Below are 21,454 nucleotides of genomic sequence, written 5' to 3' on the forward strand. Positions count from 1 at the left end.
TGCAGGGGCCCAAGGACATGGGCCCTCTTCAACTGCTTTCAAAGGCCACAGCAGAGAGCTGGATTGGAAGTAGAGTAGCCGGGACTAGAACTGGTGCTCATATGGGATGCCAGCACTTCAGGCAGAGGATTAACCTACTGTGCCACGGCGCTGGCCCCACTAAATAAATCTTTAAAAAAAAAAAAAGACTAAGATTGTCTGCATAGTAAACTCATAGTCACCTACAAATAAAGTGTTTTATCTTCAGTGAGTGAATGCTTGTAATGGGTCAAAACAGAACATGTGATAAGGTAACTCATTCCTTCCACAAATTAACCACCACAAGAACACTTCCTCATCCTTTACGATAGAGAGAAAAAGACACAAGATCATTATCACACCACATCTTAATTTTCTCTTGCACAAATACTCAGGGTCTTGGAATCATGATATAAATATTAACAAACTGTTTTAATCAGAAAGATTGGTGAAGATGTCCAGCAAAGCTGAGAAACTATAGTTAAAAGCTATTTTACATGTTAAGGGAAGTGTTCTAATATTAGTGAGAATTACACAAATGGCTCCATAAAATAATGTTTCAGGATTTATCATTATTGGAGCATGAATTGGTATTTTGTTCCTTTTCATTGCTGAACAGTATCCCACTGTATGAATATAAAACCTATCAGATGCCCAGGGGCAGTGGCACCCACCTAAGGGTCCCACAGGAGCAGATCATTAAGGGATACACTGTCTCAGGGCAAAGAGCAGCAGGTATCAGTCCGAGAAATCCTGACACAGATGTCAGACCCCTCCAGATTTACCCCAAAAGTCAGGCACTACCTTAATGTCTGGAAGATGAAAAAAACCCACTGGCACACCAACCAACCACACGGAACACAGATGATGATGGGCACTTGTGAAATCCTTCAAGAACCACATTCTTCTCTTAATGCCGAAGGGAAGGATGTGGACATAGGCTTAAAGGATAAGAACACAGAGGTTCAGGCTAGACTACAGAATAATGAGTCTTATTATTTTTGCCACCTGACTGTGCCCCTAAGCTAAGTAGACATGTGATATGTGTATATATTTAGTCTATCTTCTCTATTGGGTCATTGAAAATCTACCTTTGTTTATTTACTAATGGGGAAAATCCCAAATACAAAAGTCAGTTTTGAAAATAATGTTGAAAAAGATGTGGGCAAGTTCCTAAAACATGAACAAAACTGTGGTGACCACTTGAATTTGTCCAAAATGCCCAGGTCATGCATGAACTGAAGCACACTGGAGTATATGGGGCTACCATGGAAAAAATGTGGTTCAGGAGACAGAATGAATAAATCACAAACAAAAATAATTATTTGACAACCCCAAAGAGGGAAAGAGGACTATGAGTACCATAAAACTGAAAACCTATCTGGACTGATGCATTCCTTTATTACCTAGAGTATGAATATTTCTCTTCCTGTAAAAAATTACAGCAGCTAGTCTATACATAATTTATTCTGTTACATGGAATATTTATCTGGTGTATATTTCTTTAACATTATTCTTTACTAGAGACAAGGTTTTTAAAAACTGAATAATTGGTTCCAGACTACATTATACATTGTAACTTAATTAGGTTGAAGATAGAATATGTTCCTATTTGTAAATTCCATAATAATATCTTAAAGAAAGACAGTACACAGACTGAAAGGGTGATGAACTTTATAAGAGAAGACTTAATTCAGGAAACTGTAAAAATAACTGTTAATTTTGTCAATGTTAGGAGATAAAAGTGTATAAGCCAACAAGTTCTTCTATAAGGCAGCAATCATTCCATTCCGTTTAACAACTGAGTTCCCACACAAGAACTATTGGCAGGGAGGACAGTGCTGGCATAGGTCTTACAGTGGTCAAATTCTGGATTTATTGTGGAAGTACAATGGAACTTACTGATGGACTGACTGGATGTTAAGTGTAAGAAAAGAAAAGAGTTGGGGCCAGCGTTGTGACATAGCGAGTAAAGCTGCTGTTGCCCGTGACGTCTGCATCCCACATGGGCGCCAGTTTGACTCCCGGCTGCTTCACTTCCTTTTTTTTTTTTTTTTTTTTTTAAGATTTTATTTATTTGAGAGGTAGAGTTACAGACAGTGAGAGGGAGAGACAGAGAGAAAGGTCTTCCTTCCGTTGGTTCACTCCCCAAGATGGTCGCCAATAGCCAGAGTTGCACCAATCCAAAGCCAGAAGCCAGCTGCTTCTTCCGGGTCTCCCATGCAGATGCAGGGACCCAAGGACTTGGGCCATCCTCTACTGCTTTCCCAGGCCAAAGCAGAGAGCTGGATTGGAAGAGGAGCAGCCAGGACTAGAACCGGCGCCCATATGGGATGCTGGCACCACAGCGGAGAATTAATCTACTGCGCCACGGCACCGGCCCCCATACCCCGGCTGCTTCACTTCCAATCCAGCTTCCTGCCAATGGCCTGGGAAAGCAGCAGAACATGGCCCAGGTGCTTGAGCCCCTGCACTCACGTGGGAGACCCAAGAAGCTCCTGGTTCCTGATTTTGGTCTGACCCAGTCTCAGCCCCTGCAGCCATTGGAGTGAACCAGCAGATCGAGGAACTCTTTGTCTCTCCCACTTTAACTCTACCTTTCAAATAAATAAAATAAATCTTTAAAAGAAAAGAGTCAATGACAAGCATAATGTTTTCCACTTGTGCAACCAGAACTTCAAAGTGGCATTAATGCAGGCTGGGAACACTGTTGATAGAACAGGGGACAAGAAATATGTTCAGAAGTTCAATCTTGGTTGCATCCAGGTTCCTATTAGTAGAGATGTCAAGCAGGCAGTGGAATGTGAAGTCTGCAGAGATCTAGACTGATGACAGAAATCTGTCATGGGGCCAGCACTGTAGTATAATAGGTTACTTCCGCCTGCAGCACCAGCATCCCATATGGGCGCCGATTAGAGTCCCGGCTGCTCCACTTCCCATCCAGCTCCCTGCTAATGACCTGGGAGAGCAATGGAAAATGGCCCACAACCTTGGGTCCCTGCCCCGACATGAGAGACCTGCAGGAAGCTCCTGGCTCCTGACATCGGTTGAGTCCAGCCCCTGCTGTCGTGGCCATTTTGGGAGTGAACTAACTGAAGGAAGACCTCTCTCTCTGTCTCTCCCTCTCTCTCCCTGTAACTCTGCCTCTCAAATAAGTAAATCTTTAAGGAAAGAAAGAAATCTCATACGTGGAGTTAAAGCCACAAAATCATCAAGGGAGTGAGTACAGACAAATAACAGAAGACTCATGTGCTAATATCAGAAGCCTTCAATCAAAAGGTCAAGAAGAGGGGCTGGCACTGTGGCGTAGCAGGTAAAACCGCTGACTGCAGTGCTGGCATCCCATATGGGCGCCAGTTCAAGTCCCAGCTACTCCACTTCTGATCCAGCTCTTTGCTATGGCCTGGGAAAACAGAAGATGGCCCAACTCTTTGGGCTCCTTAGCCAACGTGGAAGACCTGGAGGAGGTTCCTGGTTCCTGGCTCCTGGCTTTGGATCGGCTCAGCTCCAGCCATTGAAGCCAATTGAGGAGTGAACCAGTGGATAGAAGATCTCTCTCTCTCTCTCTGCCTCTCCTTCTCTGTGTAATTCTAACTTTCAAATAAATAAATCTTTAAAAAAAAAAAAAAGTCAAGAAGAAGAAAAGGAACTCACAAAGGAGAATGAAATAATATTTTCTTAAAAAGCAACAAGAAAGTAAAATTAAAAACAGAAAAATACAGAAAATACCAAGGAATCTATCCCCAAAAATCCTAGAACTAATAATAAGTGAGTGTTGTAAGGCCATAAGCTACAGGACAACATATAAAAATCAATCATATTTCCATATGCCAGCACTGAACAAGTGGAAACCAAAATTAAAAACACAATATCATCTATAATAGCATGAACTATTTAAAGTTAAGCATAAACCTAAAAAATACAAAATCTTGTGGCTGAAAATTACTAAAAATTTATTCAAAAAAAATCAAAAACATAAATAAATGGAAACATGTATTGTCTTCAGGGATTGGAAGACTTTGGTCTTCAAAGCAAAGATGGAAATTCTCCCTAAACTGATGTATAAGTTTAACACAATGCTTCTCAAAATTCCAAGCAGGACTTTTTTGTAGGTATAAACATATTCATTTTAAAATTATGTGAAAAGCAAGGGAATTAGAACAGTTAAAATAATTCTGAAAAATAATAAATATGGAAGTCATATCCCCTGAATTTTTTTTTTTTGAGAAAAAACTGCATTTTCCTTTAACCACACAATTTTAAGCTGACAACTTTTTTTTTTTTACACCTTATGTATAGCTACAATATTCAAGATGGTATGTTATCAGTGGAAGGCCAGACACATATTTATGGAGTGAGAACAGAATTTATATGAACCAACACAAAAATAGCCAAATAACTTTTTTTTATAAAGACACAAAAGCAATTAAAGAAAGGAGTTAATATTGTTCAAACTGGTCATCCATAAGCAAAAAGAAAAACTGAACTTCTACCTACATTTCACATCCTTACAAAACACCACAAAGAGGATCACAAAAATGATCAGAATATAACCCAATAATTTTTAAATAATTTGTAGTATGATTTCTTGAAAACTGTTAATAATGTAAGTTGTAAATAGCACATTTTTATCAATACAAATCTTTTAATAGCTAAAACATCCCTTTTGTTGAATTTAAATACACACATTACCTGTGACTGTTGTTTAAAAACTTATTGAAGCTCGTGATTCCAAATATAAATATGCATGGTTCATTACTACTTAGTTTGTTAATCAATAAATTCCAATTCCCCTCACCTCAAAAATGGGGGAAGGAGGAATCATAAAGCTAAGTGTAAAAAAAATTGTAAAGCTATAAAACAAACATTTTTGGTATAGGAATTTTTTAAAAGATTTATTTATTTACTTGAGAAACATAGTTACAGAGAGGGAGAGACAGAGAAAGGTCTTCCGTCTGCTAGTTCACTCTCCAAATGGCCACAACAGCCAGAGCTGCGCTGATCTGAAGACAGAACTTCCTCCTGGTCTCCCATGCGGGTGCAAGGGCCCAAGCACTTGGGCCATCCTCCACTGCTTTACCAGGCCATCAACAGGGAGCTGGGTCGAAAGTGGAACAGTCCAGACTCAAACCGGTGCCCATATGGGATGCCAGTGCCACAGGTGGATGCTTAACCTACTACACCATAGCACCAATCCCAGAATAAGTCCCAGCTAAGACATGGGTCAGGACACTTGCATCCCAAATTCAAATACCTGGATTCACTACATGGCTCTGGCTCCTGGCTCTAGCATCCAGTCAATGTAGACCTTTGGCGGGCAGCAAGTGATGGCTCCAATGGTTGGATCACTGTCACATATGTGGGAGACCATAGTAGAGCTCCCAGCTCCTGGATTTAGGCTGGCCTAGTCATGGCCTTTGTGGGTACTTGGGAAATGAACTAGCAGATGAGAGCTCTCTATCTTTGTCTCTGCCTTGTGAATTTAAAAAGAAATCATATATAATATCAAAGCACAATCCATAAATGAAAGGCAGAAACAGACAGTGCTCGCCCATCTGCTGGTTTACTCCCTAAATGCCCAAATCAGCCAGGGTTGGAGCAAGCCAAAGCCAGGAGGCCAGAAACTCAATCTGGGTCTCCCTTGTGGCTGGCAGGCACCCAACCACCTGAGCCATCACCTGCTGCCTCCCAGTGTTTGAAATGGCAAGAAACTGGAATTGGGAGTCAGAGCCAGGCATCGAACACAGATTCTCCAATATGGGATGCAGGTGTCTTAAGTAGCATCTTACCAGGTAAGACAAATGCCCACCCTAAAAAGACATATTTAAGAGAATAAAAAGACAAACTACAATTGGGAGAAAATACTTGCAAGTCACATAATCACAAAAGATTTTATGTATTTAGAATACACGAAGATCTCTTAAAACTCGGGGGGGGGGGATTATTTAGAGAAACAGGCAAAAAAAAAAAAAAAAAAAACCACCATAATTCACCAAACAAAACATGGACAGCACAAACATGAAAAGATGTTCAACATTAGTAACCATTTGAGAAAGAAAATTAAAGTCCTAAAAGGATATCAATACACTCCTACCAAAATGACTAGAATAAAAACTGCCGACAATACCAGTGCTGTCCCCGACAATAGGGGATCCCTTGTAGACTGCTGGTGAGAATGCAAAATGGTAAGCACTCTGGAAAACAGGAAGTTTCTTATAAACACATATTTGCCATAAGACCCAGCAATCCCACTGAGTGTGTATGCTAGAAAAATGAAAATACATGTTCACTCAAAACCCTGTAGACATATTGATAGAAGTTTACTTGTAATAGAGCTTTCTATTCAAAAACTGGAAAGGTGTCCTTCAACACAAAAATGGATAAACACACTGTGACACATCCATAAAATGGCATACTACTCAGCAACAAAAGGATGTACCTAAAACAGACAGATCTCAGAGGCATTATTCCAACTTTAAAAAAAGAAGAAGGGGCCACCACTGTGGTGTAGTAGACCAAACCTCTGCCTGCAGCACCTGCATTCCATATGGGCACCAGTTTGTGTCCAGGCTCCTCTGATCCAGCTCTCTGCTATGGCCTGGGAAAGCAGTAGAGGATGGCTCAAGTGTTTGGGCCCCTGCACCCGAATGGGAGACCCAGAAGAAGCTCCTGGCTTCAGATCAACCCACCTCCAGCTGTTGTAGCCATTTGAGGAGTGAACTGGTGGATGGAAGACCTTTATCTATGTCTCTCCCTCTCTCTGGGGCTGTACTTCTCAAATTAACTATTTAAAAAAAAAAAAAAAGAAAGAAAAGAAAAAAATACCTGGGGCAAGTGTTGGCCAAAAGCAGCGTTGCCACTTGGGATGCCCACATCTCATATCAGAGTGTTTAGTTCGAGCCTTGGCCCCTCCATCTTCCTGCTGATATGCATCCAGGGAGGTAGCAGGTGATGACTCAAGTACTTGGGTACCTGGCACCCACATGGGAGACCTAGACTGAGTTCCAAGTTCCTGGCTTCAAACTGGCCCATGCCTGGTTGTTGTGGGCATTTGGAGAATGAACCAATGGGTGGACGATCTATCTCTTTCTGTCTCTCTGCCTCTGAAATAATATTTTTAAAAGCCAATTTGAAAAGGCTATACAGTGTATGGATCCATCTGTAGAACATATTTTAAATAACAAAGTTACAGTGACGAACCGATCAGTGGTTGCCAAAGACTAGCATTTGACAGAGGGTATCCTTATCAAGGTAGAGCAGGAGGGAGTTTCTTTGGGGCAACAGAACAGTTCTGAATCCTGATTACAACAATGGTTACATGAAACTATACATGTGATAAGTTTCATATAGTTATACACGAAAAAAATGCATGTAAAAAACAGTAAAACTCAGGCCAGTGTTGTGATATACTGGGTTAAGCCACCACCTGCAATGCCAGCATCCCACATAGGCGCCAGTTCAAATCCCGGCTGCTCCTCTGTCTCAGCAATTCGCCTCTCATGGTCCTGAGTTTTTGCTATTTCTAATAATGTGCACCCTTCCATGATCTGAATTCTAAGCATTCTTCTCTGATCACCTTCACGGAAACAGTTCCTGACAGTCACCATCTGTTTCCAAATGGCTAAATCCAATGTTCTTCATTTTACTTCATCTAGCCAGCAGCATTTTAGAACATATAAAGTGTTTTATTTTGAAACAATTTTAGATTCAGGTAGAAGCTGAAAAGAAAGTACAGACAGGCCAGCACTGGGGTATAGTGGGTAAAGCCACTGCCTGCAGTGCCAACATCCCATATGGGTGCCATTTTGAGTCCCGGCTGCTCCACTTCGAATCCAGCTCTCTGCTATGGCCTGGGAAAGCAGCAGAGGATGGCCAAAGTCCTTGGGCCGCTGCACTTGCATGGGAGACTCGAAAGAAGCTCCTGGCTCCTGGCTCTGGATAAGCCCAGCTCCAGCCATAGCAGCCATTTGGGGAGTGAACCAGCAGATGGAAGACCTCTCTCTCTGTAACTCTGCCATTTCAAATGGATGAATAAATCTTTAAAAAAAAAAAAAAAAAAAAAAAAAAAAGCAGCAGCAGCAGCAGCAGAAGCAGCAGCAGCAGCGGAGCAACCTGGACAAGAACCAGAGCCCATGTGGCATGCTAGTGTCACAGGTGGCGGCTTCACCTGCTATGCTGCAACACCGGCCCCATGAACTTCCTTCTTAAAAATGTCTCATCTTGATTTTTTTCTTAATTTCTTGGCCATTTCTGTTTCTCACTCTGACAACTTTTCTGTTCATGCCCTTTGCCCACTTTTCTTTGGGGCATTCATCTGTTTCTCAGTAATGTATAAGATACACAAAGGGAGAAAGCCTTTCTCACAAACATTTACATACATTCATGATTTATAATGTTGCAGTTTTGGACAGTAATTCTTCAGGAATTTTTTACATTGGTCATGAAAAAGCACGGTCTATGTTACTATTTTAGACTAGACATTTCTTTTTTTTTTTTTTTTTTTTTTTTTTTTTATTTTTGACAGGCAGAGTGGACAGTGAGAGAGAGAGAGACAGAGAGAAAGGTCTTCCTTTGCCGTTGGTTCACCCTCTAATGGCCGCCGCGGTAGCGCGCTGCGGCCGGCGCACCGCGCTGTTCCGATGGCAGGAGCCAGGTGCTTCTCCTGGTCTCCCATGGGGTGCAGGGCCCAAGCACTTGGGCCATCCTCCACTGCACTCCCTGGCCACAGCAGAGAGCTGGCCTGGAGGAGGGGCAACCGGGACAGGATCGGTGCCCCGACCGGGACTAGAACCCGGTGTGCCGGCGCCGCAAGGCGGAGGATTAGCCTGTTGAGCCACGGCGCCGGCCTAGACTAGACATTTCTACTAAAAAGTTGTAACCAAATAATTATGACCTAAGAAAAGCCAACTACTTCTCGTCAGTACTCAAGTCAGCTTCAAATAACCTATCAAACATAGGTTGGAGTTTTCTGTTCTGAAACTATACATGTAAACTCTAGACAAAGTATACTTATTCACTGCAACACAGGGATTTGAGATTTAACAGTCACTTTATTGTTACTATCATTACTCTCAAAGTTTGCATACAGATTTAAGCTTTGACATTTTCCTACAAAATGTAAAAAATTTACTCAAGTAAATGCATAAGGAATTGCCAAGGGAAAAAGTAAACTTACATAAAGTCAAAGGTCCAGGGCAGAGGGAGTAAGTTTGATCTCAAATCTAAAGTGAATTGTTAAATATCCCCACCCCATTTACAAAAGAACCTTTAAGCCAAATGTAGAAATCTATACTCTTCTAAATTTGATATCTTTTTTGACAGCTAATGAATGAAGAAACAGCACAGAATTCATTAAAAAATATATATATGGAACTTAGATTGTTAAAATAAGTCACTGCTTTAAACTGTAGACTTATAATCATCTAAAATTTTATTATTTATCAAATTTTATAGTATGTATGCAGTTACAAAAAAAATAATTACCTTTACAGAAAATAAATTATATTAAACAATATAATGTGGAAGATAAACTATTAAAACAAATCTATCCTACAAATTCAAGAATCTGTTCATATTAGTCCATAAGAGATAGGCACATTAAAGCCTAGAAACTGGCCAAATATTACTACTACTTTCAATACAAATGAATTTGCATTGAAATATCTTTCCAGATCAATTCTCACTATCAGTAAACTCACAGGGAATTAGTACTAAAGACCTTGAAAACTCACACCAAGTCTTTTCCCATTATTAAAAAAAAAAAAAATTGTTGCCTTACTGCTCTCACTTAAACTACTAGTATTTATGGTAACTCAAAAATATTTGTGATAAAAAAAAAAAAAAAAGAGCTCAAAACAGAATTTACAGTGTGCTCCTAATGACATTAAAAACTACCAAACTGGAGGGGGCGAGTATTTAGCCTACAGGTTAGGATGCCAGTTGTAAAGCTCATACCCCATACCGGAGCATCTGGGTCCAACACTTAGCTTTCCTTCCTCCCATTTCATGTTGCTGATGATGCAGATTCTGGAGGCAGCAGTGATGGTCCGAGTACTTGGGTTCCTCCCACCCACCTGGGAGACCTGGACTGAGTTCCAGGCTACCTGCTCTCCAGCCACTGCAAACATCTGATGGGAGATGCTTGATGTGATGTGCTCACAGATGGGAGTGCTCGCTCTTTTACTCACTCATTTACTGGCACTCTTTCCCTCTCCACCTCTCTCCTCCCTCTCTGCTTCTCGGCATGCCTCTCAAATAAATCAAAGTAATATTTTAAAAACTGAGAGACAAAGAGTAATAGATAATAAGGATTATTTTTTTCTACTTTATTATAAAATGCTTAGAAGTCATAAATTAGTTTTTATAAAGTTTCTTAGGAAAAGATAAAGTATTGCAAGTCAAATAACTAACTTACTGATGAAGCAATTACCTTTTCAAATACAAGGACAAGGGCCACGGCTGTGGTACAACAGGCTGAGCCATGAGCCGGCAGTACCAGCATCCCATATGGGTACCACTTTGAGTCTTGGCTGCTCCATTTCTGATCCACCTTCCTGCTAATGTGCCTGGGAAAGCAGTGGAAGATGGCCCAAGTGCCTGGGCCCCTGCCACTCCTGGCTTCAGCCTGGCCCAAATCCTGACATTGAAGCCATTTGAGGAGTGAACCAGCAGATGAAAGACCTCTCTCTGTCTCCTCCTTGCTCTCTCTGTAACTCTTTCAAATAAATAAATAAATAAATCTTTTAAAAGAAATACAGGAGCAGTTTTTAAAAATGTTATATCTGGCAAGTTATTCAAAATATAGCTATAAAACGTACTTGTACTTCATACAATCACAGCAACCCTGTCCATTGTCATGTAAGTGCCAGTACTTCACACGTCCCTGTACCCCGTTTGATAAGCCTGGTAGCTAAAAGAGAAGTCACCAGTTAGATTTTTTTCCTGAGAAGTAAATGCTACCCAAAGTATCTCCTCCCAGATTCTTCTCCACTTTTATACCTATAGAAGTGGTTACAGTAAAAATTATAAATGTGTAGAAAACTTATATATCTAAAACATAATCAAATCCAATTCCCTTCCCCTTCAGAATCAGTAGACAATGAAGACAATGCTTTAAAATTCTGCCAGCTATAAAAACACAATGAACTCAGATTCACGAACTAGAAAATCAAAGAACTAGGTTATTATTCTTAGCCAAACTGGGGGCAAAATAGGGAAAGAAAAAGCATCCAGGCCTATTGTAGAACAAGGCTGCTGAGTTTGGTGAGACACTAAAATTTAGTAAGTATCTGGAGAAGCCAACTGACAGGAGCCAAGTGGCACAGGAGAAATACAGCATGATCTCCTACACTCCCAGGCCTCTACAGGAGGTGAATCTTTGACCTGCTCCTTCCAGAGAATGCCTGGGTTTCACTCTCACCTCTGTTCCCAATTTTGGTTTCCTGCTAAAGCACACCCTGGGAGGCAGCAGGTGATAGCTTAAATAATTGGGTCCCTGGCCACCCCTGTAAGACACCTAGTTTGGGTTCCTGGCTCCAGCTTTCAGCCTGGCCAGTCAGTCATTGAGAACATTTGGGGAGTGAGCCAGCAGGTCACTTGGTCTATCTCTCTGCTGCTCAAATAAATATTTAGAAATTTTAAATAGTGAAACCCAGTATTATCCTATAAAAGGATGAACTATCTTAAAGAATGGTAAACTTAAAGAATAATGATACAGGGAGTGGTGCAGGAGGTTAAACTGCTGCCTACAGAGCCAACATCCCAAATACAGGCTGGTACGAGTTCGGACTGCTCCATTTCCAAACTAGCTCCCTGCTAATGTGCCCAGAAAGCAGAAGATGACCCAAGCGCTTGGGCCCTACACACACATGGGAGATCAGGATGAAGCCCCTGGCTCCTGGCTTCGGCCTAGACCAGCCCTGGCTGTTCCGGCCATCTGGGGAGTAAACCAGTGGACAGAAGATTCCTCTCTGCCTCTGCCTCTCCTTCTCTGTAACTCCACCTCAAATAAATAAATAAATCTTACCAAAAAAAAGGATTGAAATAGTTGTAATATAGTCTGTGGTTCTGTGGGTATCATTTTGCATATATATTTATAACCTTTCTGCTGAGTTTTTTCTCAATTTAGTAATTACGCCTGTCTCCTTTCATATGGCCTCAATTCCCACCTAGTAGTATGATAAGCAAGCATAATCTTAGTTTCAGCTCTGCCATAAAATAACTTACTGGATTTGAGTAAGTATCTGGGTCTAAATTTTTTCACTTGTGTACTGAGAGGAATTGACCCAAACGATTTCAATGAACCTTTCCATTCTAAAATAATCATTCTACAATTCTTCAGGATGACATCAATTCGTTTTGAGTAACATCCACTTTTAACTGGAGAAACAGTGTCCCTGGATTAAAATACTAGATATATTCCTCAAATATATCTTTTTCATCAACAGTGATGAAGATAAGTACTGTGGATTCACCCCCACCCCAAATCAATCACTTCATCAAACCTCCAGCACAACAAACCCATCACTACCTACTTATTAAGTTACTTACAGAGGAAATGGGTAAGCCAACCCCCAATAGGATGAGGATAGTGGATGTGACGGTACTGTCATGGTACGGATACTTGATGCTGTTGTCTGTACAGAAAAAGCCTCTCTGAAATGGATATATTTGGCCCAAATTTAGAACAGCCATAGGCATGGAAGCTGTTGGGGAAGGGAAAAAAAGACACACTGATTAAATTCAATTCACTTCGTTATGAAGTAAAACTACTGAATGGAATACAAATTCACCCATATTTTGCTCTCTCAGGAGAAAGAGCACTACTATGTAATACCTAAGAAAGGTTGAGGAAGCCATGTAGCATTTGCTTATCCATACCAGCCCACCTGTATCCATGAGTATATTCTCTTGCTAGCATTGACCTCTGATTTTAGGGACAATCAGTAAAAGAAATTCCCAGAGAGGAGAGCCAAATCAATTCATGGAACAATAAAGTTGAATTCTGTAACTCATTCAAATGTAATGGAATTGCTTAAGATCTTAAATACATTCAAGAAAAAAGGAAAAATTTTATAAATAAATTTAATAATGGCATCATAAGAGTCAAATGTAGTCAAAGATGACATAAAAACCTGTTTCACATTAGAATTAACAGGATAAGAAAAAGTAGAAGGCTGGCGCTGTGGCACAGGTAAAGCCATGGTTTGCAGCATTGGCATCCCACATGGGCGCCAGTTCAAGTCCCAACTGCTCCACTTGCAATCCAGCTCTCTGCTATAACCTGGGAAAACAGTGGAACATAGTCTAAGCGCTTGGGAATCTGCACCCATATAGGAGACCTGGAGGAAGCTCCTGGCTCCTGGCTTCAGATCAGCCCAGCTCCAGCCACTGCAGCCAGTTAAGGAGTAAAGCAGTGGATGGAAGCTAGTTCGCTCGCTCGCTCTCTCTGCCTCTCTTTAACTCTGCCTTTCAAATAAATAATCTTAAGAAGTAGAAACCGTAAGTATATTTGACAATATAAACAGAAAGGAAGAAGCTCTGTTGCCAAAGACAAAAAAAAAGGAACTAGCTCTATTGCGTAGTGGTAAAGCTGTTGCCTGTAGCACCAGTATCCCATATGGACACCGGCTCAAGTCCCACATGCTCCACTTCTGATCCAGCTCCCTGCTAATGTGCCTGGAAAAGCACAGGAAGATGGCCCAAATGCTTGGGATGCTGCATCCACAGGGGATACCCAGAAGAAGCTCCTGGCTTCAGATTGACCCAGCTCCAGTCACTGCAGCCCTTGGGGGAGTGACCCAGCAGATGGATAATGTGTTTCTCCCTCTAACTCTGCCTTTCAAATAAATAAATAAAATCTTTAAAAAATAAATACAGGGGGCTGGCGCTGTGGTGTAGCGGGTAAAGCCGCCGCCTACAGTGCCGGCATCCCACATGAGCACCAGTTGCAGTCCCAGCTGCTCTACTTTCAATCCGGCTCTCTGCTGTGGCCTGGGAAAGCAGTAGAAGGCCCAGATCCTTGGGCCCCAGCACCCATGTGGGAGACCTGGAGGAGGCTCCTGGCTCCTGATTGGCACTATTCTGTCCCTTGCAGCCATCTGGGGAGTGAACCAACAGATGGAAGGTCTGTCTGCCCCTGCCTCTCTGTAGCTCTGCCTTTCAAATAAATAAATAATTAATTAAATAATTAAATACAAAAGATAAATAAAAAATGGGTTTTATTAGCCCTAGCAGGGCTCTTTAACAAATTATACATGGATGATTTTCAGTTGAAATGTTTCACTTAAGTATAATGCCCCTGAGCGACCAAAGTTAAATAAATTAATGGCTTCTTGACATGTTCAAATTTACCATGCTTTCACGCTTTTTTTTTTTTTTTAAAGATTTATTTTATTTATTTGAAAGACAGAGTTACAGGGAGAGGTAGAGACAGAGAGAAAGGTCTTCCATCCAATGGTTCACTCTCCAGATGACCACAACATCTGGAGCTGAGCTGATCTAAAGTCAGGAGCCAGGAGCTTCTTCGGGTGTCCCACGCGGGTGCAGGGGCCCAAGGATTTGGGCCATCTTCCATTGCCTTCCTAGGCCATAGCAGAGAGCTGAATAGGAAGAGGAGCAGCTGGGACTAGAACAGGTGCCCATATGGAATGCCAGCACTGCAATCCAGGGCGTTAACCCGCTGTGCCACAGCACCGGCTCCTCAGGCTTTGTTTTATACATTTCAAACATTCAGTATCTAATCATTTACTATATGCTCACCAGGCAAGGCCGTAATAGAGGAGATGAATTAGTGTGAAACAGATACTAGCTTCAAGAACCTAAAGTGTACATGTAGAAACAGAATGTATATTCTAGAAATTGATTCAAAAGAAATAGCAAGATAGAGTTTGGGGATAGTGATGAAATTATTCTATCTTGATTGTGATAGTCATTCCACACCTCTATATGTAAATTTAAAAATTAATACTCTGAAAGGCAGACAGATAACACGGAAATAGAAATGTTACTGATTACTGGTGGCATAAAAGAACCTATAAGGATTCAGAGGTCAATGTGAACTGAGTAGTTGAAAGAGCATTAAAAAGGAAACGGAGCTGACCTGGAAACTGCACAATCTCAGGCAACAGGGAGAGGCACAGGAGAGCTTTTATGTGGGAGAGGGAGGCAAAGGCAGCTTGAACATTGCGTCAACCAGAGCACAGAGGGAATGAGCAAGGCATTCTTTAAGTAACATTTGACAGCCAACAGGTATTGCATGCTCACACAGGCAAGGCACTAAGCCATATAGATTATCCAACCCTTACATCAAGCCTTTCAAGTGGGCACTATTACTATCCCCATTTTCCACATAAAGTTTTTGTAGCTTAGAGAAATGAGGAACTTTGCTGAAACTTATGACATCACGGAATCCGTATTCCAACACAGGCTAGCTGTTTCATTCACTCATTCATTCACTCATTCATTCATTCATTTGAAAGATAGAGCAAGAGAGAGAGAGAGAGAGAGCCAGAGAGAAATGGATCTTTCATCTGCTGGTTAAGTCTCTGCCTGCAGTGTCAGCAACCCATAGAAGTGCCGATTTGAGTCCTGGCTGCTCCACTTTTGAGCCAGCTTCCTGCTAATATGCCTGGGAAAAAGCAGTGGAGGATAGCCCAAGCCTGCACCCAAGTGGAAGACTCAGAAGTTCCTGGCTCCTGGCTTTGGCCTCACCCAGCTCAGCCCCAGCCATTGTGGTCATTTGGGGAGTGAACCAGTGAATTTAAGATCTCTCTGTCTCTCTCATTCTCTCCCTGTATCTTTGCCTTTCAGTTATTTAAAAATTTATTTATTTTATTTATTTGAAAGGCAGAGGTACAGACAGGCAGAGGCAGAGAGAGACACAGACAGAGAGAGAGAAAGTCTTCCATCCACTGGTTCACTCCCCAAATAGCCACAACGGCCAGAGCTGGGCCAATCAGAAGCCAGGAGCTTCTTCCAAGTCTCCCAGGTGGGTGCAGGGGCCCAAGGACCTGGGCCATCCTCTGCTGCTTTCCCAGGCCATAGCAGAGAGCTGGATTCGAAGTGGAGCAGCCGGGACTCAAAATGGCACCCATAAGAGATGCTGGCAATGCAGGTGGCAGCTTTACCCACTACACTAGTGCTGGCCCTTAAATCTTTAAAAAAATAAATAAAAAGAAAAAAGAATGAAAACAAATCTAGAAGTTATTAAAGTGACTATACTGACTTCAATACTCACTGTCTTCCCCTATTTTCCCTCAAAACAAACAGCCTCTTTTCAGACCACTAAACAGAACACCACACCACAGGGAAACTCAGATGTCTATCCCCTTGTCATTCACTCAAACATGTCAATACATGTAATATAACAGCCAAACTGCCAGGATAGAAAAAAGACTAAAGAGAGAAGTAAAAAAAAAAAAAAAAAAAAAAAAAAAAAAAAAAAAAAAAAGACCTCACACCAAAGAATTTAAAAAGAGATCAATGCTTCAGGAAAATAACATAGCTATAGCTGCAAACATGACTGAAGCAAAGTAGCAGTCAGGATCCAGCAGGAAACAGCACCTCCATGAAAACCAGGTAATTCAAGGGAGTTGAGAAAGACTATTCATAAGTTGTAGAAGGTGTGGGAAGAGTTAAGAGATAGTATGACCTCCTAAAGCTGCCACCACTCCCAGGCCTAAAAGGTACAGTGAGGGCCACCTGATACAAGCTATAACCTCTGGGAGAGCCAAAATGAAGCCAGGAAAGAAAACACAGCAACCCTCTTCCTGCTGCCAGGGCCTTCCATTGTCCAAACCCATCTAGAAGCCAAGAGCCAGGTCAGCCTCCTAGCACTGAGGGCAAATGGACAATGACAAAGAGCTGGTCTGCAAGAGCAAATGGTAGCTCTCTAGAGGCAGGAGACAAGTTAGACCAGTCAGGATCTCAGAGGGAAGATGGTAACTAGAAGTGGATCACTCAGAAGAGTTTACATAATTTACAGAGCCTGTTTTAAGAATATGTATTAAGAATTTTAAGGGCTGGGGCTGGCGCTGGGGCATAGCGGGTGAGGCCGCCACCTGCAGTGCTGGCATCGCATGTGGGCACCAGTTCAAGTCCCGGCTGCTCCACTTCTGATCCAGCTCTCTGCTATGGCCCAAGAAAGCAGTAGAAGATGGCCCAAGTCCTTGGGCCCCTGCAAACACACACCCAGAAGAAGCTCCTGGCGGCTTTGGATTGGCACAGCTCCGGCTGTTGCGGCCAACTGGAGAGTGAACCAGCAGATGGAAGAGATCCCTCTGTCTGCCTCTCGTCTTTGTGTAACCCTGACTTTCAAACAAATAAATAAATCTTAAAAAAAAAAAAATAAGAATTTTAAGGGCTGGTGCTGTGGCACAGCAGGTTAAAGCCCCCAGCCTGCAGCACTGGCATCCCTTATGAGCTCTGGTTGCAGTCTCATCTGCTCCACTTTTGATCCAGCTCCCTGCTAATGCACCTGGGAAAGCAGCAGAAGATGGATTTGGGCCCCACACCCAGTGGGAGACCCAGAAGAAGCTCCTGGCTTCGGATCAGCTCAGCTCTGGCTGTTGTGGCCATTTGGGGAGTAAACCAGTGGATGGAATATTTCTCTCGCTCTCTGTAACTCTTTCAAGTAAATAAAAATAAAATTAAAAAAAATAATAATTTTATACTATGTTCTGTGGATAACAAGAAGAAATAAAGAGAAAAGGAGGGCCCCAATTGCATCTTCTTTCCTGATTCACCTGGAAGTCCACAACTTCCCTGCAGGAAAGCAGAAGAATTAGATTTCCAAATGAGGTGCTGAGGCGTAAAAAGCAATCATACTTCAAAATAGGAACAAACAATTATGCATCAGCTCCAGATCCATTCTAGTAGCTTCTCTAGAACCATTAGAAACTATCAGATCTGAAACTGCATCACACATCACACGCTTACATATCCCACTCCATGATGCAGGTTAAGTGTTGGATTTCCAACCTGTTATCCAGTCTACACATTACCAAAAGCATTAGACATCTGAGACTTTGTTCCAAGATCTCCATGTAAAAAGTACAACTTTATAGTATATAATAAACTATGCACTGGGATCAGTAAAAAGGATAAATCATAATGTGGGGGCTGGTGTTGTGCCTTAGTGGGGAAAGCTACTACCTGCAGTGCTGGCACCCCATATAGGTGCCGGTTCGAGTCCCAGCTGCTCCATTTCTTTTTTTTTTTTTTTTTTTTTGACAGGCAGAGTGGATAGTGAGAGAGCGAGACAGAGAGAAAGGTCTTCCTTTGCCGTTGGTTCACCCTCCAATGGCCGCTGCGGCCGGAGCATCACGCTGATCCGAAGCCAGGAGCCAGGTGCTTCTCCTGGTCTCCCATGGGGTGCAGGGCCCATTGGGCCATCCTCCACTGCCTTCCCGGGCCATAGCAGAGAGCTGGCCTGGAAGAGGGGCAACCGGGATAGAATCCGGCGCCCCAACCGGGACTAGAACCCGGTGTACTGGCGCCGCAAGGCGGAGGATTAGCCTGTTAAGCCACGGCGCCGGCCGCTGCTCCTTTTCTGATCCAGCTCTCTGCTATGGCCTGGGAAAGCAGTAGAAAATGGCCCAAGTCCGTGGGCCCCTGCACCCGTGTGGGAGACCGGAAGAAGCTCTTGGCTCCTGGCTTCAGATTAGCGTAGCTCCAGCCATTACTGCCATCTGGGGAGTGAACCAGCAGATGGAAGACCTCTCTCTCTCTCTCTCTCTCTCTCTCTCTCTGCCTCTGCCTCTGCCTCTCTGTAATTCTGCCTTTCAATTAAATAAAATAAACTTTTAAAAAATTATAATGTGGTCTCTTGTTCACTAATAAGTATTTGCTCTTAGGCTAGTGTTGTGGGGTAAGTGGTTAGGCAGCTGCCTGCGACACCACATCCCATAAAGGCACCAGTTCAAGACCCAGCTGCTCCACTTTGGTTCCAGCTCCCTGCCCGAGAAAGCAGTGGAAGATAGCCCAAATGTTTGGGACTCTACACCCATGTGGGAGACTAAGAAGAAGCTCCACGCTCTTGGCTTTGGTCTGGCCCAGCCCTGGCCACTGCAGCCATTTCAGGAGTAAACCACTGGATGGAAGATCTTTGACTCTCTGTAACTCTGTCTTTCAAATAATGCTTTTAAAAAATATATTTGTGGGCCGGCGCCATGGCTTAACAGGCTAATCCTCCGCCTTGCGGCGCCGGCACACCAGGTTCTAGTCCCGGTCGGGGCACCAATCCTGTCCCGGTTGCCCCTCTTCCAGGCCAGCTCTCTGCTGTGGCCAGGGAGTGCAGTGGAGGATGGCCCAAGTCCTTGGGCCCTGCACCCCATGGGAGACCAGGAGAAGCACCTGGCTCCTGGCTTCGGATCAGCGAGATGCGCCGGCCGCAGCGGCCATTGGAGGGTGAACCAACGGCAAAAGGAAGACCTTTCTCTCTGTCTCTCTCTCTCACTGTCCACTCTGCCTGTCAAAAAATAAATAATAAAAAAATTAAAAAAAATATATTTGTGGGGCCGGCGCTGTGGTGCAGCGAGTTAAAGCCGCAGCCTGCAGCACTGGCATCCCATATGGGCGCCGGTTCAAGTCCTGGCTGCTCCTCTTCTGATCCAGCTTTCTGCTATGGCCTGGGAAAGCAGTAGAAGATGGCCCAACTCCTTGGGCCCCTGCAACCTCATGGGAAACCTGGAGGAAGCTCCTGGCTCCTGATTTTGGGTCGGCTCAGCTCCAGCAACTGTGACCATTTGGGGAGTGAACCAGCGGAATGGAAGACCTCTCTCTCTGCCTCTCCTTCTCTCTCCATGTAACTTTGACTTTCAAATAATTAAAATAATTCTTTTGAAAAGATATATATTTGCTTTTACTGGAAGCACCTAAAATAATCAGAGCAGCCTACCTTTAAGACACTTAAATAGCAATTCTGCTAATCTTAGAACAATTTATAAACCTGAATCAGAAAACACAAACATGCTTAAGAGAAAGGTTTGCTTTATGATGCAAGAGTTTACACTGTGGCTTTTGGTGGATATTTATTGTTAGTCCTTAAGAGTTTCACTTCTCAAACTAAACAGTTAATCATCTCATGAGCACATGACCCTTCTCAAGAAGAATGGAAACAATTCTTGAACACCCATTGTAAGTCACCTTCACACTAAGGTACTTGCACATAAAACTACATATATCTTTATATACAAATGTATTACGAATTTCCTGCTGTAAAATCGAGAAAATTAATAACAAAAACCTGGGTGAGCATTTGGCATAGCAGTTAACACACCACTTGGGATGCCCACACCTCATATCAGTCTGGGTTTGAGTACCAGCTCTACTCCCAGTTCTAGCTTTCTGTTAAAGCAGATCTCAGGAGGCAACAATGTTAGCTCAAGTAGTTGGATCCCTGCCACCCACACGGATGCCTAGACTGAATCCCTGATTCTCAGCTTCGGCCTGGCCCAGCCTGGACCGTTGGGGCCATTTGGAAAGTGAGCCAGCAAATGGAAGCATGATTTGTGTTGTGTCTCTTGCTCTGGCTCACTCAGTCTGTCTCTCAAATACTTTTTTTTTTTTTTTTTTTTTTTTTTAATTTGAGGGCGAGGGGCAATGCTTCATCTCTAGCCCAGCACTGTCTTCTTGTCTTCTAGCTACCCAAAGCTCCTCTTTATAGCACCCCATCTCTACAGTAGCTACCAAGCTTCCTCTTACTCCTGGAACTCTTAGTAGCCTCAGGAGAGGCTAAGAACACTTGGCATAGCTTATATAAAGATCATACTAATCATGGGTATTTGTTTCTATAGTTCATACCAGGTATCACAATATGCATGCTTTATTTTAAAATGTCATGCAGCTTTAAATTTCACTTTAGTAAAAGCTAGATACTCTTGTTAACATGTCTAGTCATCCAGTGTTCACCTAAGGAATTATAAAGCACGTTAAATCACACTCTAGTGGGAAGCAGTCATTATTGCTCCAGCAGGAAAAAGAATTCCCTGTGAGGCTTCTCAAATCTACCACCTGGTAAAGACTCTAAAACAGAGGTTCTTACACCCGGATAACATTAAGAAGTTTTAGGGAATCTACTGAACGGTAGAAAGACTACAGATAATGTTAATGTACTGCATATTTCCTTATTAAAAAAACAAACTAGAAGAAAGGATTTGGGATGCTTTCAAAATAAAGAAAAGCTAAATGCTTAAAGACAAATATATTTACTCTGAGCATTACACATGTATAAATGTACTAGAACATCACATGGTACTGTACAGCTTTTTATTAAAAATAAATAATTAAGATGTGGGGATAATTCAACATCATGTTAAAAAATAAAGCAGGAGTTCTTAATTTCTCAGGAATCTCTTTAAGACAATGAAACTATGGATCCTTTCCTCAAAAATATACAGACTTCTGCCATACTATTTCACAACATGTATCAACCCCT

General features: G+C 42.4%; 1 protein-coding gene across 3 annotated transcripts in view; it reads right to left on the reverse strand.

Annotated features, from left to right (window-relative positions):
- The window catches only part of PLPP1 (phospholipid phosphatase 1), an 85,553-nt gene that overhangs the window by 35,524 nt on the left and 28,575 nt on the right, over positions 1-21,454 (reverse strand). For 2 of the 3 annotated variants that reach the window (XM_062211917.1, XM_062211919.1), the window contains exon 2: positions 12,568-12,722. The exons of the other annotated variant lie outside the window; for it this stretch is intronic. In XM_062211917.1, the coding sequence (XP_062067901.1) occupies positions 12,568-12,722 (155 nt within the window). The remainder of the gene's footprint in view (positions 1-12,567; positions 12,723-21,454) is intronic. 3 annotated transcript variants of the gene reach the window in all.

The sequence above is a fragment of the Lepus europaeus genome, chromosome 15, assembly GCF_033115175.1.
Source record: "Lepus europaeus isolate LE1 chromosome 15, mLepTim1.pri, whole genome shotgun sequence".
NCBI lineage: Eukaryota > Metazoa > Chordata > Mammalia > Lagomorpha > Leporidae > Lepus > Lepus europaeus.